Source organism: Chanos chanos, chromosome 2, assembly GCF_902362185.1.
Source record: "Chanos chanos chromosome 2, fChaCha1.1, whole genome shotgun sequence".
Taxonomy (NCBI): domain Eukaryota; kingdom Metazoa; phylum Chordata; class Actinopteri; order Gonorynchiformes; family Chanidae; genus Chanos; species Chanos chanos.
The window spans coordinates 28,772,236-28,791,271 of NC_044496.1; the positions used below are offsets into that span (position 1 = coordinate 28,772,236).

General features: G+C 41.0%; 1 protein-coding gene across 2 annotated transcripts in view; it reads right to left on the reverse strand.

Annotated features, from left to right (window-relative positions):
- Window positions 1–6,042: 6,042 nt before the first annotated feature.
- Window positions 6,043–19,036, reverse strand: part of veph1 (ventricular zone expressed PH domain-containing 1) — a 59,522-nt gene continuing 46,528 nt past the window's right edge. For both annotated transcript variants that reach the window (XM_030766519.1, XM_030766517.1), the window contains 3 exons: window positions 13,898–14,015; window positions 8,132–8,268; window positions 6,043–6,279 (listed from right to left, as the gene is read on the reverse strand). In XM_030766519.1, coding sequence (XP_030622379.1) covers window positions 6,043–6,279; window positions 8,132–8,268; window positions 13,898–14,015 — 492 coding nt within the window. The remainder of the gene's footprint in view (window positions 6,280–8,131; window positions 8,269–13,897; window positions 14,016–19,036) is intronic.

The window sequence follows — 19,036 nt, forward strand, 5'->3', positions numbered from 1 at the left end:
AAACCTCTCTTTACTTTATGTATCTGCACCTTCAAAGACGCAGGTTGAGACAGCGTTTGTGGATGGACAAAAGCTGACTAAAGGTAAAGTTTGGGATAATTAAGACAAATGTTTGGAGCCTTGTGTGAAACACCAGTCTACGGGCAGGATTGAAAACATATGTGTAGAGGGGATTTTGCAGAGGGGTACGGTTTACTCTCCCACACCAATATTGGTTTCTTTTACACACTCTTTTTCTCTTCAGGTCCTTTTATCAAGAACCCGCTGTTTCTGTTCCTTTTTCGCTCAACATTTTTGGAGGCTTGCATTCTTATCTTTAAATCGTTACTATTATTTTTAGAAATGTTCTCAGGTATCAGTCTGGTGTATGTGAGTGCCATCATGTCTGTCTTTTCAATATAGCCAATCCTTTTTTCTTCTAACTCACATGTCCTTCGTTCCAAATCACTGTAGCATTTGAAAGTCCAGAGAGGGATGACCCTGCATTTATGCATGCCTGAAAACTGTGTGCACAGGCACAAACCCACACAAGGAGGACGAGACAGGAGATCATGACTAACAGCAGTATGGCAATCTGTTCATTACAAATTTCAGGGTGTCACTGCAAGAGGAACATCAGCCACGCAAAGGCATTTCAACAGACTCGCATTCCTATCAAGCCAAAGTTCATTGCTGGGAATTCTGAGTTTTTTTTTGATGAAATTATCATAAAGACCCAGCCAGTATTAAAAACACAACGAAGTGCTATTTCTGAGAACACTGCTCACCCTACATCATCATATTTCAGGAAAATCGGTGTTGTGAAAAAAAAGCTCATAAAACTGACTTTTTCGTCAGTGTTACATTAAATACTCTCACATGTAGTTTCCTGAGGCTGTCAGCATGTCAGGGTTTTTTTTTTTGAAAATCATTCAAACATAGTTTTATTCGTCAAGACAGACTATCACACAACAGGCTGCTGCTAATAATAATAATAATAATAATAATAATAATAATAATAATAATCAATAATAATATCATTATTATTACCTGATCTTAGTTAAGGAGATTGTTTTGCTTGTCATGCTTGTTTTTATAACTACAGTTGTGAAAGGTCACAGTTCTTGGCACTAGTTTTGAGTACTGAGATGTGCTAATTGAGGCCTGTTCTGTATGCTATTGTGTAAGTTGGTTTGCACAAAACCGTGTGCCAGATGACTAAATGTAAATGTGAAAAAGTACCCAAGTGCTGACAAGATCATACACAAATCACATTGTCCTGTCTGTCAGCAACACATACCTCACACGATTCCTTCTGCAATTTCCTCCACTTGTGCTACAGAGAGACTTTCCTGTAATGCTTTCTTTGGCTTCACGTCAATGAAGTTAGCACAAAATATAACCCTAACACCAAACACATGTTCGCTGGGCTTCTGACCCCTGTGAAGACACCTCATCCTACTGCATACATACATGAAACTGGCTCCTTTAATGCTTCCCGGGCCTAACGCTTCTCAGATCAAAGCTTACATGTTAGTAATCATAGCATTTAACCCTGCCAGGTCTTAACTTTGTTGAAAGTGGTTGTACAGTGGTAAAGCAGAAGCTGACACACGATATCCATGATCTTAAAACAGTTTTCCAATTTGCCGTATGTCCTGATGGACTGACTCAGACTCCTAAAATGTACTGAAGTAGAACACGCCAGGGACTTACATAGTGTGATAGTTATGCCCCCACCAGCCTGGCACAAACATCTGTGAGTGTAAGACTCTCATACAAAAGCCCACTTTTGCCTTTATAAATGACGTGGCTGCCAAAACCATCTTTTTTTTTTTACCAAATGCTTGGAATGAAAATCACAAATGCTCCTTGATCTGTTTTTTTCCGTGTTTCAAGGGGGATGGAGACTTCGAAGGTAATTGTGACCAAGTTGCAAAAACATATAATTAGCTAAGGGTGTCAAATACTTTAATCTTTTATTTTCATACACTTTTATCTCATTAGCATCTGTGCTAAGTTATGTGATTCACTTTCATATGGCATGCTTTTCCTTTTGGATGGCCAGTTTATGTGATCTAAGTGTTTGAGAATTGAATTAATGTGGGACAAGCTGACAGCGATAATCTTCAAAAGTCCCACATGACAAGGAAGATTTACTGAGGGTATTCCTCAGTGACAAGATCACAGTCCCCTGTAAAAGAAACAAAAAGGAATGGAGCGAAAAGAACATGGGGAGGCTGCTCAGGCAGCCAAAATAACCCATAAACAGCTGCATCTTTAGGTCAGATTAATAAAGCGGTATTCATGACAGAAGACAAACTGTCAGACAGCATGAACTTTGACTCACTATTGTCCACATGACATTTCCAAATGCTGTTTATTCTGGGAGCATAGTACCTGTCCCTTCCTTAGACCGATATTTGATGGATTTGTTACGTTATTTTGGCTGGATCTAGTCAGGAAACACTATTGTCAGCACTTTAGCAGAAGCACAGGAGGTAGACGCCCTGCAAATTCCAACACTGAAATCCTAATAGATAAATAGAGGAGTCGAATTGAAGTGATATACTGCAAATGTGTGCTCTCCTCTTTTTTTAGCATGCCACTTGGGAGCTATTTCAAAAGGCTTTGAGTAGCATAGTGTGTGTTTAGGACTCACATATGCACATGCAGCAGAAACACGTGCATGGTTTGCTTTGGATTTGGCCCAAAGGTATTTCAGTGCCTGTTCAGTCCGTAGGGGTGGGTCTGAACGTGGATGTATACAAGCCAACCTGCTGTTTGTGACTCGAGGCTAATGAGACCACTCTGGGAGTGTGGACTGTTGGGAACAGGCACTGACTGGTCATTGTACAGAGAAACCATATCACTGTCAAGGCTTTTCTGCTTCACATTACCATTCCTGTTTTATTTCCCCACAAACGTATGCAATGAATAAAATGTCAAATTAACCAAAACAAATACAAATAAATGAAGAGAATTTGAAAAAAGAAGTAATCAAGCCAAGAAATTAGCATTTAAATTATTTTTTTTTCTTCCCTTCTTCAGGGCAGGTATGCTGAGGAGTTGGAGAGACAGGGATGGCATATTACTGAACCACTGGGGCTAATGTGGGGTGATTTCTCCTTCTCAAGAACACAATAGCTTCGGCATCATTACCCATAAACACTCCTAGATTTCTCTAAGATTTCAACCATTAAACCTTTATTTGCCACCTTGAATGTCAGATCTAACTGCATGGTCAAAGTATTCCTCCATAATGAGTTCAGTGGGAATGATGCAGGGTTTAGCTGGAACAACCACTTGGAAAACATGCTGTTCTGGAGGCCTATAATACATGCTGATGCCATTAAAAAATGATTAGAAACCAAACCCACCAAGTGAACAGCTCTTCCACAGTGAGCCAGGAAATGTACAGCTCATCCCAGTGACAGAAGACAGTGGTAGTTTCAGATTTCTTTTGCGATTGATAATAGGATGTGTGTTGGTGAGAAGGGTGGTTGGGTACCAGGCTTTAATTCTCCTGTTTCCTGGGAACAAGTCTGAGACACAGGGAGAAGCGAAGGCTAAGAGAAGAAAGCAGTCCTTCTCCCTCATTTGATTGACATTGCTGAAAGAGAGCGGGTCCCCTGGCAGATGACAAACAATCCCTAATAAAATTCAGGCGTGGCACAGCACAATCTCCATGATGACAGGCATCATGACCTACGGAAGATTCATCATACTACAACGTTCAAAATCAAATCAGCAACAATTTAGCAACAGTAAGTCATTACTTGACAAACTTGTACAGTTAGAATTGTAACACTGGCCTGTTAGATAATTCATGGAGGGCTGAGATCATGATGATATTTCCAAGAAAATTTTACTCATACAAAAAAATATATGTCACTACATTGTCCTTGTTCACATTGCACATGAGAGAACAAAATACAGGACACAATGAAAAGATCAACATGTGTTAACAATACACGAACAATTTACATTAATAGAGAAAGGAATTCCGATTTTCATGTTACAGTTTTAGGAAACAGTTCATTTTGTAACATACTGTGCTCTGGTTATTTTATCAGACTTTGTTAGACTTGTAAGAAACTTACAAATAAATACAGTATTGATCCCCATAACAAAAAGATGCCAGAATGGAACATTGCTATATATTAAAATGTTAATTTAACAAAACACACTAAGTTCTTGATTACAGTTTGTTATGGTTTCTCTACGTGCAAAATCAAATGTACAAAATTCTTAACACTTTTGAAAATTGTCTACAAAGATAGTTATTTTGTGTGACAATCAATTATTCTCTCAGAATACATCTGCTCCAAAAAGAAAAACACGTGTTGGGGGGAAAAAAATAGTAGAATAAAGAATGGCCCCTATAAGCCGTTTTCCTGAAGAAACACAAATAGGTGATGTGCGCTTTCGCATTGCTCTGTTGTTCATGTAATTAAACAAGTATTTACACAGCTGCCTCTGAATGCATTTGGAAAAACAAAAACAAAATGTATCACTTTGACTCAAACATTAAGACGTGAGCCTTGGCAATCGCATAGAAGAAACTGACCTCTGAATGCAGGCTAACATGGTGGCTTCGGGGATGTTAAAGGTTTCTCATTAAGTCAAACAGGACATAACGTGTTGAGCAGATGGGTGAAACACTCTGAGTAAAAGATATGGACTCACTGGAGCTGGTAGGATCTCTCTGTGGCATTGTCTGAAAGCACCTTGTTACTAGGCTGTATCTCCAGATGTGTAAGTGGGTCAAAGAAGGAGTGGGACATAAATGAAATCACACAATGCATAATCTTGCATGTATGTTTTTGGCTAGGCAAATAAACATAGTAATCCAACACTGTAAATCCCTCAGATTGAGTTGGCTTGAGTATCATCCAATAGGGCCAACCAAGAGCATCTGCAGTTTTACATCGAGGTGCTTCTTTGGTAGGTGAAAAGTTCAGTTACTGTGCCTGTGCAAAAACACACAGTAATTCAGATACAGTTCATTGAAGTGAGGTCCCAATGACCTTAAATAGGGGATTTCTGTGAAAACATATCTATATTAAATTTCTAGTGTACAATATTCTATTTAAAGCAATATTTGTTCACAGTTTTTTGCTGTCTTTCCATAATCTGTTCCAAAGGGAGAACAATAAATAAAAGAGGGGTGAAAATGTCCATTCCTTGTGTTGTACTAAAAATTGCTTGCATGTTATGGTAAAGATTCCAGATTCATGAGATCATTGCTGAAAACAATGAGTATAAATGAAGATAAATCCATCCTTTCCATAAACCCTACATCACAGAGAAAGTCTGGCCAAATAAAAAAAAAAAGAAGAAAGGGGAGAGCCATGCTGATATTTTTGACATGTAATAATATCCCAAGAAGGTTTGACTGGGTTTTAAAACAAGGATTGGTGTAACCAATGCCTCCCATTGTGCTGGAAGGCCTATGACACAATGCTTCTATTACAAGAGAGAATTTGATACTATTCAAAGCCACACAACTTCTTGTTTCAATCAAAGAATGAATGTGGATGTACAGCTTATATATTTATAATGCCACTTCATCTCCAGCTCAGTTTTGAGACAGATTATAGTGTTAAGTGCTCAACTGCTGCTGATTACAGGCACTGTTAACTTGTTCTGTATCAAAACACATATAGCATTTTTTCAGTATTGGGTCTTTATAGCATACATAGTATTTCTATTGCTAGATATGTAGCTACGTATGAACACATTTCTGTTGTGATGGTCCTTCCATAGGGTTCTCTGATCTATTTGTGTACTTTCACAATATATGTATGATTAGCTTCATAGTAGTTACTCCATGGTTGAGATTATCCTGACCTCAGATTTCTGTTGGGAAAATCCCAAGGTGTTGACTGAACAATGTTGAAGACTCTCAGTCCTCTAATGCTGATTACTGTCCGTTTGATTGTGCTTATCTTCTCATCAGCTCATGTTCTGGTTGTCTGTGATCAGGCAGGGAAGCACATCTATCGGCATCTCAGAAGGTTTCTCTGGATCTGGATCTGAAGAGCCTGGGGTTGCCAGAGTTCACAGGTATGTCGTAGCCTCTCGGTTCTCTCGTTCTTTGGCTTGGGCCACTGCCACATTGATGCACTGGAGCCATTCCTCAGCATGCTTCTCATCCTGTGCCTTCAGCACGTACGTCTTACTGTCCGTGAAGATCTCAAAGGCTCTGGGCAGACCTCGGTCCCGCCTCTTCTTGGCTACCACCTTAACACTCTGCACCTTGCTCAGTTCAATGGTATTGTCATCCAACTCATCTTTCTTGAGGGGCAGAATTGAAAATAGAGAGAGGAAAAAAAAAGAAGAAGAAGAAGAAGAAGAAGAAGAAAAATAGGATTTAGTAATCAGTGCTTTCCAGACAGTGCTTGGAAGTATTTGAGCAAGGGTAGATTGTTGTTCAAAGCCCTACGTACATCACTTTGGAAAGTTTGACAGCTCAGAACACATGATTTTCAATTTCCACATCATGACTGGGACCACATCACCCGAAGTTAATGGAGCACCCACAAGAAGATAGATATTTCCATCAGATGGCCACCAATGCAGGATATACTAACAGGAAGATTGAATGGGGGGCTGAGAGCATTATGGATCATTGCCATATCCGCTGGGCCTATAGGTCTGAGTCAGAGGTTTACCGCAGATCTCAGCGGACCAGACCACATCCTCACCTCTCTGGCAGGCTTTCTGGTGGATCTGCTTTTTGTTAGCTATTTGCCCATGCTGTTTATGCATACAAAGCAGGTTAAGAGCAGAGAGCAAGGGGGCTCTGGGTGAGATGTTTTCCTCCCTTACTTTTCATCCAAAAAGGCCAGAAAACACTGGGGATGTGCTGGGTTTGTCAAAAACCCCTCAAGGTAATCCGGTGTAGAGCACTATCTGGTCCCAATTACAGGAAAAGAATAAGTCAGAGGAGCTTGGAGAGACCCTGCAGATTGAGCCCTGGCAGCGCTGCTCAGAGCCAAGGATGCAAGCACACCATACAGATGAGAGGAATCTTAGATTCACATGCCGTCGTCTGTTTGACAGTTAGGGGAAAAGAGATAACCATGGAGAACGAGAAGGAAGACTGACCACAAATAAAACTGGGAAAGCAACAAGGAGTGAAGACTCTTAAAAGAAAAAAAGAAAGAAAGAAATTCCATGATGCTTTTCACTGCACTGAACAGGCAATGAAGCATTAAGGATTGTTTGGAAGCTCTGAGGTTAGGCTTGCGCAAGAAAACTCAGATCCACTGTTCCTTTTAAGTGTTTCAAGTGCAAATATTTTTTGACTGTAAATGTGTCTGTTGAAAAGTGCCCAAACCATCAAGTTCCTGTGAACTTCCTGTGAAACAATACAGTTTTAACAAAAAGGTCACTGTTGAGTAATTACTGCAACAACATCATTTCAAAAAGGGATAACAACAATTCCTCTGTATAACAGACTAAGCCCGGCAGATCTTGTACTAAGTGAATCTTTTTTTTTGTTCTTTGCTCCAAGTTAAATCAAGTTGATTTTCAATATGTTTGGCATTTTGTCACACTAACAGACCAGGATCAGTTTTTCTTTTTGCTTTTATATTGTTTTCACTCCATTGCTCTGATTAACATTGTGTTTTTGCACCACTGGTACAGCTTTTGCTCTGAAGTGAAGTCACATGTCCTCCAGTCTTAAAGTTTGCCATAAATAAGGCATGTCATATTGATGAGTGCATTGAAGGTACAGGAGTTGTTCTAAAATCAAAGTTTCTTACTTTTACCTTACTTCCCCAAATGTTAATTTCAGTGTTGATGTGGAAAAGGGAAGGAGTCATGTCATCACTGTGGTCATGCTATGGCTCTAGGCTTTAGACGTACTTTAAGACCCCTTACAGAGTCCTTCCGTGATTATTTTCGGCTTGACTGAATGCCCCTTTGGGAAGTCAGGCTTCATGAACAGATTAGTGTTTTTTTGTTTGTTTCGCAATGTATGATTGTCATGATTCAATAATAAGGAACAAGTGTTGCGTGAAAACTGTGAGGGTGATCAGGAAACAGGATTAATGGGAGACATCAGTGAGATAGGAGAAGAGACAAGTCGAGTAGTGTGGTAATGCCTTGATGCAATGGTCCATATAGGATGAGTACCTACTGATTTGCCTTTTCGGAAGAGGAGCTGGTTGCCTGCCAAGGTGAAGTAGCGTGTCTTCCACCGCTTGATGAACTTCCAGCGCACCTGCTTCTCTTTCAGTTTACCCTCGATCAGAGGCTGCCCATCCTTATTCACAACTGAAAGAGTTCAGAAGGAGAACCATGATAGAAATACAACAAGTATATGGGCACATTGCTAACTGCACATGAGGTATTAACCTACTTCAACACCACATATATCTGTCTAACTCCCACGCACACAGATATACAAATACACAGGGCATGAGTACGTGGGTACATCGAAGACTGTGGGGTGATGGAAGTAAGAAAGAGGGGGGTGAGACCATGAAAGGACTTTCACTGAAAAAAACAGAGAGAACTTTACACTGAAGAGGCAAGGAGAGGGTAGTGTCTTGGTGGACTACAGACAACCCGCCCACTGGTTCTCCCAAGTGTGCTGGGTCTGTCTGGACCGAGCCATGGATCCTTGTTCTTGGACACTTCCAGGAAAATGGGAAGTAAGAACTCCAGGGCAGCACAAAGCAGGCCATTGTCTTCAGACATGGCAGGACAATGAAGAAAGCAGACGAGAATCTGCGTCCTTTTGGTGTGTTAAGATTCGGTAAGATTACCACCACCAAATGAATTGATTCAACTTCTACAGGGCCCCAGAACGGAACGTTCTGGAACACTACAACACCCACCCCAACCTCCATGGCAAAGGGCAAATTACCAGCTTAACGCAGACTGTTATGGAAGGGACACAGCTCTGACATGACTCCTAAAGCTCCTGAGTTCAAACATCACTCCCAGAAAACTGATGTGAGATGACAGCGGAGTGTTTCAACAGCTCTGTTTACGTTTGACTTCTAATAATGGTGTAATAACAGTGTCAACTCTGCTGGGCATTTAAAAAAAAATGTAAACATATTCCAAAACTTTAAGCAGTCACAGATGAAAATCTAAACTCTTGCTAGTGGTTTTTGGCATGGGTTTTATTTTGCATGCGTACATATGTAAGTGAGGTAAGTGAGTATACATGATGCAGGGCAATCCTTGAAGGGCATGAGCTTCAGAGACATCTTTGTCTCATAATAAGTGTTCTAAACAATATGCCACTAATTTTCTTACTTCTTGTGTGTGTGTGTGTGTGTGTGTGTGTGTGTGTGTGTGCGTGTGTGTGTGCATGTGCACGGCCACGGAAAAGGTGATGCATGTACATGTCTTCAGGTATACCATAAACAAAAGAGAATATTGGTAGCATCTGGACCTTACAGCCTGTTTTACAAACAATTCATAACTGATCTTGCTGTGATGGAAGCTCAAAACAGCTTCCCTTTCCTGAGTGTTTCTCTGACTGTGGAGCTCCGTTGGCATTCTCACCACTTGAAATGTCTCACCAGATACAAGAGCCAAACCAGCTACCCCTTGGCTCCGTAATTACTCCTCAGCATGGTACCAACAGGTGGGTCATTGATTAACAGCAATACACAACTGTTTTTCTGGACTTGACAGGTGTCCAGGACTCAAACCTTCAAACAGACAGCAGCCACATTGATGTGGCATTGCCTAAACAGTTTCAAGCTTTATTGATATTGCTTATAACTGATTGAAGGAGAGGTAAAAAAAGAACTTCTCTGCAGCCTCACATATGTTACAAAGCTCTAGGTGTATATCTATGTGACCATCATTTAGTCAAGTTTCTTAGCTCCATTTTAAAAGCCAGCAGTGAGGGTATTGTGCTTTCTGGGGCTGACTGATGGAGTTTGTTATGGATTTGTTTGGGCATCATCCAACCACTGCAAGACAGTTCTGCTTCACTGCTGAGCCAGAGGGAGGAGTTACAAGATTTTGACACCATTCCAGCAAAGGGAAAATTCTCCATCAGCTTCAGACCCGCACTCTGTTCATGAGATGGGACAGCATGAATTCAGTCAAAATGCCATAATCAGAGAGGTGTAGACATATTAGACTGAGGCTTATTATGATAAATTTACTGGGGATAGAAAGCTCCAAATCCAAGTAAGAAAATCAAGTAAGCCAAAAAAAGTTTCAGAGCATGCGTGCATTTCTAGTAGGACTAGTGTCATCATTGAAAAATGTTGAGAATTTCTGAGAAAGGAATTTTCCGGTAAATCTGTGAAAAACATGTATTAATGAAGAGAAAAACCTCTTTGTTACACAACACAAATAAACATGCCAAAATGTAAACAGGCTGTGTCATTGTTATTAAAAAAGAAAAAAAACCCTCTCTGCCTGCTTTTTGCACATTGGTGTGTTTAAACTGACTCATATTCTCCAAGGCAAACAGCCAGTGCACGTGTTCACATTTAAGAGTGTCTTCATGCACTCGTACAGTAAACGTGTGGAGAAATACTGCAGCCTGATCTGGAGTGCTTACAACATCTCTGGACAAAATCTCTGATACTGTGTTGATAAAATGTCCATATATGCAAATGGTTCCACTCTACACTCACGTTAGCAGACCGTCCTTTTGAGACATGCGGAGAGTGATGTTTTGGACAGATCTTTAATGTCAGTGAAAAGTATTTACAGACATTCTGTAAATACCTGGGGATGAGAAAGTAAGACTGCAGCCCGAAAATAACAGAGTCTAAATTTGGGCAATAAGAGCTGCGTTAGATATGCTGATAAAAGGTCTCTGCTCATGGGAGCATGGTTCTTAAAATGGGTTTTCTGAGAAAAACAATTCCACTGCAGAGAGAAATTTAGAGAATTGCAGATGATGTTGTGGGCCTCCTATGTTTTTCCTCCAGTCCCATGATTTGCTGTCATGTCACATTGTGACGTTGATTGAGTTTCTAACTTCTTGCCAGAGACAAATTCCCAGCAAGCTAAACTTACAGGAAGTCCCTCTAAAATGTCCCCAAACACCATACACATGCTAACTACACAACATCCCAGCAAGGGCCTACACTGCTGCCATGCAAAAGCCATCATTCTCTAAGACTGACTTCCAGTCAGTCTGAAAAGCCCTTAGATAGGAGATACAATGTACACTAGCCATTACAGGGCACTACATATTGCCACACTCGTGGAATCTGTCCAACATAACAAACAGAAACAAAAAAATCCCCTGAAATTAGTTTTAAACAGTGCAGGGAAAAATTGTGAGAGAGCACAGTTATTGCTTTAAATAGGTCTTGTCATTCACTTTGGCGACTGTTTAATACTCACCGAGTAAAATTATTTCCTAAATCACAAAAAGATTTCCTTTTACTATCCAGTATTTTTTTTTTTTAGTTTTTCTCTCCCCTTTCTTTTGTCTAGTTTTTTCTCCAGTGTTACATTTGTGGGTATGTGGTGAGGCAGTTATTTGATTATTATTCATTTCCAGCGTAACACAACAACTCAGTTTTCAGCATTAAACAGCTGCTGTAGTATTTTGACAGCTTTGGTTTAGGGATATTAAGCCATGATTTTCCGAGAATGTTTTTCAGTTTATGAGATGAATATTTCATTTGTTCATGTGAAAAGGGGGTCTTTAACAAGTGATGTGACACTTTACTAAACAAGACAACTTTTGTAAACAGGTTGACTCATGCCCATAATAGTACCTACAGGAAAGAACAACATTCCTTTTGGATAACTGACTTCTGAATAGTTATTCTTTTGAGAAATCATCTGCTTCAGCTTCTGTTTGTACTCAAGTCTAAGAACAAACAACAGCATTGCCAATGTCGCTCCAGCTAAACAAACTAAACAAAAACAACAAAAACAAACAAACAAAAAAAACCAAAACATTTTTGATGACGCACTGAGGAGGCTGCGATTAGCAACTCCTCTCTGTGGAGTAGAATGAAGAGTTCCTGTATGGTTCAGTAAAACTGAGGACTCTCACAGAGGTCCTTTAAATCACAATACTGAAGATTCCTCATTCACAAAGATCACCTTAAAGACAGCGTGTTTTTATAAAGTTAGACATGTTTTTTCTCCCATGTCCTCTCTGAACATTTAAACAGTAACTGCAGATTGGCAAGGTCACATGTGTGTTTTTGTATGACCAGTATTGAAAAACTAGGAGTCACATTCCAGGAGCCAAAAGACTTACAACCTGAAGGTGTAGGTAATACCAGAACATTACCAGTGCTGGGATCCAGAGGCATGCGTGCGTGCAGGACAGAGGAAAGAAAACAGAGAAACCCTAGCAGAGACAGTATAGTATAGGACTCACTGGAGACTGTATTCTAGACAGACAGATTTGCATACAAGACTTCAAAGGTACAGATTCCCACTGACCTTTAAATATACACAGCCAGACATACCTGACAAATCACTCATTTAGAAAAAAAAAACATGCAGATTTGATGTTTGACTGCACACAACGGTGGAAGAAAAATTAAGCAATACAAATGCATCATATATTCATGAAAGGAAGTTCATGTGTGTGAATGTGTGTGTGTGTGTATGTTTGCTTTTATTCAAGTGCAAGTTTTTTTATGAGTGTATGTTTGATTTTAATGATAAGGACAGACCTCTGTTCCTGCCTTGGGACTGTGTGCATCATAAGTTGATGAAAAATCTGTCACATAGTGTCAAGAATAGATTAAGAGAGTTTTCAACATGTCCTCTGTGCCCAGATATTCCTACTGGCTGCATCAACAACCAATAATCCAACAGATACAATCATCTGTGATCGCTTTCAGCAACACTTAAGCTTACAAAATCCTGTCTTTCTTGAAACTATCATTTCTCACTTTGTTTTTCGAGGTGTTAAGATAATTGTAACGTCAATTTAAGGCAAAAATGAACGTGTGTATCCAGCTGAGGTCCAGACTTGTTTTCTGTTGTTGGTAAACAGCTGGCACCGGGGGAAAAACGAATCTGCACTGAATCATGACAATCCTCTCAGCAAGGGCCACATACATGCAAAACGCAATTAGGCAGGTTTGGGACCAATTAGCAGACAAATCAAAGGGAAAACAAAGGAGAGTATTAAACACAACATGGCACAACCTTCCCGTGGGCCTCCACAGCTGTCTCAGGTAAAGAGCTATATAAAGAACTCCTTCTTTTTCATAAGCAGGTTTTGTGACTGGTGTCTTGTCTCTGGTGAAGTAAATCAGAAGGACCACGGGATTCTGTACATCTGGGCTCTGGATGGCTCCCGTGAAACCTGCTCAAGTCATGAGCTCCAGACCCGAGCACATTGTGTAAGAAGCTCATTCTTCTCATTACTGCAAAAGTGAAATGATTTGAATGATTCAGCTTCAAAGCTTTTTGATGTGATCCGTTGTAAAAATGAATGAGTTAGCTAACTTCTGGAGTAGAAAACTGTTCCTCTGACAGTGGAGGAAGTGTATCATTACCCCTGATGTAAAATGAGTCATCATATGACCTCTTCCGTTAGTTAAGATGTATGATGGATGGCATTTGCACTCATTGCTTGTTTTTTTCTGTGTGTTGACTCCTACGATTCGAAACAGAATTCTTTGGTTTGCTCCCGCAAAAGAACAACAAAAACTGGAACAGGTGAGGATATTTTTCCTCTGATTAAAATACATATCGTTAAAATTTGTTCACTAAATGAAACAAAATTAACAAGAAACAGAGAAACAATGCCTTTAAAAACACACGCATAATGATCTCCACATCAGGCCCTCTGATGGGAAGAAATGTAAATCCAGTTTGACTGCTCAGTGGAAATGTAACCCCAGTTTGAGTGAACAGTGGAAATTTTTGAGGGTGTTGCAGGGTAGAACTGTGGACATATGTTTGATCATTGGTAATAGTTGTGTGTGTTTACCTGTGGCTTTCTCTGGGTTGTTACACATGAAACAGAGCCAGCCACCCTCCTCTTCACTATAACCGAAAAGATCAAAGAATCGCACCTCCTCCAGATGGTTCTGTAGACTATCCAGATCCTGAGAAAGAAAGACAAGAGAGTGAGCAAAAGAGAGAGGGAGTAATATATAGGACCAGATAGATCACATTGAAATATAATGCCCTTATTGTTAAGATTGAATATGTTGCCAGACAACTCAAACACTAACTGGGACTTTACTGCAGAAACAAGATCTGCTTTTCATATTGATTAAACAAGGAATTTGCTTTAGCTACCTAATGCTGGGTTTGTTTTGTATTACTGCCACATTTATTTTCTTCCTTAAACAAAGAAGAAAGAGAGATGAGGATGATGATGATGATGACGATGGTTATGGAAACAGCATTCACACTATAATTATCATTAGCAGTGTAGTGGTAGCGAGAGAGAGCAAAAGTGAGGGAGAGAGCTGATAAAAGGGGACAGCCAATCAGCTGGATAAGTTTAGAGCCAGTGAAAGTGTCACAGTCTGGTGGTTAATTACCTTAACCCATGTACCAGCTGTGTAAAACATACTGTGTTACAAAATGCATTGTCTGAGCGTGGAACAGGTCATATCTGAGGGTAGCAGCTCAAAGCCTTTCTCAATATAATGGGGGATTTTAACCTAACAGTAAAGGGCCACAGTAATGAGACATGAACTTTGGCTAGTCTCCTAAAAGACCTCTGACTTTAATCCTGTTTCCTGTCTTCATATTTCATATGACAGAAATGAACAGTGGTCTGTGGGTGCTGTGGAATGACAGCCTACAGGATCCACTGCAGCTCCTACCACAACTCAGGGAAAACTGAGAACTTTTCAAAGATCTGGGTGGGGTGGGGTGGGGGTAATGTGTTCAAAGAAGCTCAAACCTGTGCCGAATCATAATAGACTACACATCATATAAGATGTGTATGGACCCAAATGTCATCCCAGCAGGATACTGAGATGACAGAGATGGACCAGAGAACAGACGAGATGGAGGAGTTTGAGTCCACATGCAGTCAGAACAGCCTGAATGGGCTTATGGACTGAAGTTTTTCTTTGCACAGCAGAAGAGAAATGAGAGATGATTCACACGGCTCTTCTGTCTTACTACTTCCCTTGACTGATTTAGTTTATTTGTGTGTCCACAGAGAGCCACCTGGCCCGGCGGACTGAAACCCCTGAAAGCTGAGGACTTCTGAGTTGCAGCAGTCGAGACGTTTTACAGGATGACTAACTCAGAAGACAGTGGAACATCTGAGTGGTCACCTGATTGGACACACCATGACAACCAATCAAACAGCACATTCATCTTCCTCATACTGTGATCAGGGACTGGAACTCATACAGATCAACTCACTGGGACTGGATTGGCCCTGACCAGGGACTGGACTTTTACGCAGGTTTTGATGTAGATGAGTATTGAACACAGGCCAGTGGAGAGCGCAGTTTTTTCTTTTTACACTCTGGCAGTGTGTCAGGCTTGGATAAGAAAGTTTGACAGAAGGAGGGGAATGGACTGACCTTCAGCTTTCAGAACTAACAGTGTTTCTCCAAATCATTCACATCCAAAATGCCAGAGAGCATCTTAGAGTCAGAAACACTCACACAGAGAGTGAGTGTATGGCCATGAGGTAATTGTATTTAAAAATCAACAATGGCGCCTCTGCCAAGTGGAAATGAGAGTTTTGGTTCGGTGGAGAAATTACAACAAGAGTCCAAGGGTTCATCTCAAGGTAAACAAATGGATCAATCAAAATGTTAACGTGTCACGTCTCTCTGTATGTGGTCTTCACAGGATTACATCTGTCTGACCACAATCAACGCTGCATGACAAACTCATTAAAACCATTCTCAAAGAGCGTCCAGGTGGTTCACCCTGATCACACATATTCTCACAGTCCAGAGGGTGTATCTAAAATCCTGAGATTACACAGCTGTAATCTTAGCTGTTCCACTCTCATCCACTGTGGCCAAGGGTCCAGGGGAATTCAACCAGGCACCTTCCCTTGAGTCAGTGCTCATTACCAGTCACTGATGGTCACATACTTTATGGGGACATGCAAACAGCACTCAACTCCAAGTTGCCCAGTGATGCTGAAACAACTTGTGGCGTAAACAGATTCTGGCTTTACATGCGTAAGAGGAAGTGCGGCTTAACTGAACTGGCTGGTGTGTGAAGGGGAGGATTCCTGCATGATTGGGCATTCCAAACATGGGAGAAAGATCACAAAGCAATTAAAAAACAAAAAAAAAAGTGTACGCTCCAAGAGAGGTCATTTAGATGATATATTTGAGAGCTATAGTATGGAAAAGAGTGTAGGTATGTAACTGTTTCTATTATTTCACTATGTCAGGAGACCCAGCGAGGTAAGATGAGGTGAGGAGTCACATTCCAGCAATGCTGACTGGGACCTGACAATCGGAATGAGCTTAAAATATCTGCTGAGTCACGCTAGTGAGGAATCATTACCAGTGACTCAGCCTATGGAGATGACCAAAACCCCCTCCCTTCTATTTCAGGAAACTGTGGACCTCTACAATTAGCCAAGGGATCCAAGACATCAGCAAACCAGTGCCAGCAGCACCCCTCTCTCTCTCCTGCTAATAAAAAACATTGGACAATGTTGGGCAGCTTCCAGGGCAGGCTTGCCTCACTGGAAAAATGGAATGGTAGAACAATGGGTCTACTCTCTTCTGATAGTATTCTGAGTAAACATATCAACACCCTCTGTGTCTTGCTTACTAAAGCCCAGTTGTGTATAGGGCAGAATTGGCAGAGTGGGTGTTCCAGAGCACGGCTGTGATGAAAGATATCGAAACACTCTACCAAATCCCAAAGAGGTCCTCTTTTGACATACTGATCCTCTGTTGGTCCTTTCACACAAACCATCTCTCTCTCCCTCGCCATCTTTTAAAATGTCATGACACACAGAGACAAAACAGTGGTTTGTGGAAGCCTGTTTTTCAGTCAGGGAATACTAGAAATGAGACACAAATGCCACACACAAAAATATGCATACACATGTGTGTGCGTGTAAGCACACACACACATTTAATGGACAGTGGAGACAATAGAGACACTATGTGCTTTCCCATGCGGTTCCATTTATTTGTTTATTGCTCAAACTATGATCCATCAATGCCAGGACGACATGTTTCTAATGCCTTCAAGATGGCTTAGAGCAAAAATTCCTCAAAGACCCCCAGGAACTCATTCACCGACTTTTAAAGATGAAGGAGGACAAAAAAGAAAGGAAATAAAATACAGCTCCTTTCTGGATCTTTTATGTTGGCTTATAAGCCCTCTATTTGCCATTATCTTTGCTCCTCCAGGTGCAAATAATTCCCACCTCTCTGCTGTGTTCTCTTCACACAGTTCAAAAACTGCCCCCACATCCACTCTGTTTCAGAAGTGCTCTCAGAGGCACGGCCCAATGTCAGCCACTGGCCTGAGGTAAAGTAATCACATCCACTGGCCTGAGGTAAAGTAATCACATCCACTGGCCTGAGGTAAAGTAATCACATCCACTGGCCTGAGGTAAAGTAATCACATCCACTGGCCTGAGGTAAAGTAATCATATCCACTGGCCTGAGGTAAAGTAATCATATCCACTGGCCTGAGGTAAAGTAATCATATCCACTGGCCTGAGGTAAAGTAATCATATCCACTGGCCTGAGGTAAAGTAATCACATCCACTGGTCTGAGGTAAAGTAATCATATCCACTGGTCTGAGGTAAAGTAATCATATCCACTGGCCTGAGGGAGAGGGGTGTGGCTGGACCTTAAGGATATGGCTCCTGATACCACCGCGGCCCAGGACAGCCTAGTGACACACATGGTTATTTGTTTGCTTTGCCCCCTTGCTTTTGACTTTTTTGTGTGTGTAATTCAGTCTGCAGGCATCAAGGGGTTGTTACAAGCTTATTTAAAAAAACAAAACAAAAAAACAACAATTTGTTGAGCAATTATCCAATTGTATCCCCTTAGTCACGGAGGGTCATTACGGATAGCAACAGCTACAGACACAGTGTTCTCAGCCTCAGTGCATGGGCGTGTTTCAGTGTTTAGTCCAGAGTCAGTTTAGATAATTGAGTTCATTTATTTCGGTTGCTCTGATGACTGTTTAAATTTTTGTAAACTGGTAGCCTGTAGCATAAGATGGTGACAATGCAAATGCAAATATAAATCTGTGTAGGTGAAGTGAAAAACATAGAGATTAAAAATGATGGACCAGACTGGGAAAGGTTTCAGTGACATTGGGCTGAGTCAACAACTCATTTGCATCTTCCTGTGTGTTTGACTACCTGATGTTGTGTGTGTGTGTGTGTGTGTGTGTGTGTGTGTGTGTGTGTATGGGAACAGGTCAGTTGGGGTCTGCTGGTGCTCTGTTGCCTGTAGAAAGTAAGTTCCTCTTTGATTTTTGCTCACTCGTGGGAAGATGATTAATATGGCCATAAAAAATGTTTTTGTCCTCTCTTTAAAACACACACACACACACACACACACAAACACACACATAACTTTAAAAATCCCATGTGCTTTTCATCTTAATGTTCCTGGGAAATGCTCCTAACTATTCATTACTTTACATAGCTCATTACTGAGGAGACTCAGATCACACGGGAAGGAAGCTTCCACCCACCACACCACACCACACCACACACACATTCACACACAGTGATGAGAGATAGGGACCACAGGTCAAATGGAAGGGGCTACGGCACACTAGCGGAAGGCTCTATACAAGCACAGACTGGGCAGCTGATGCAGGTCAAACTGGACTGGGCCAATTAGCTCCAGATGTTTACTGAGAGTGGGAGGGGGAATGAGGGGGTGTTCTCTCTTTTTTTTTTTTCAAAGTGGGCAGGAGATATAAATCAGATGGTTGCTTTGAGCCAGGGCAATGCATTATCACACAGAGGGTTTTCTTTTTTTCTCTTTATTTTACAGGGAGATGTTTATGATGACTGAGTCCAGGATAGGATGAGCGGAGAGTGTGTATACACACTCCATATGGCAGGTCTGTTGTGGCTTTGTGTTTCTCTCTGTCTACATGACAAATGCCTGGCGTGTTTAATTCTTAACAAACTCC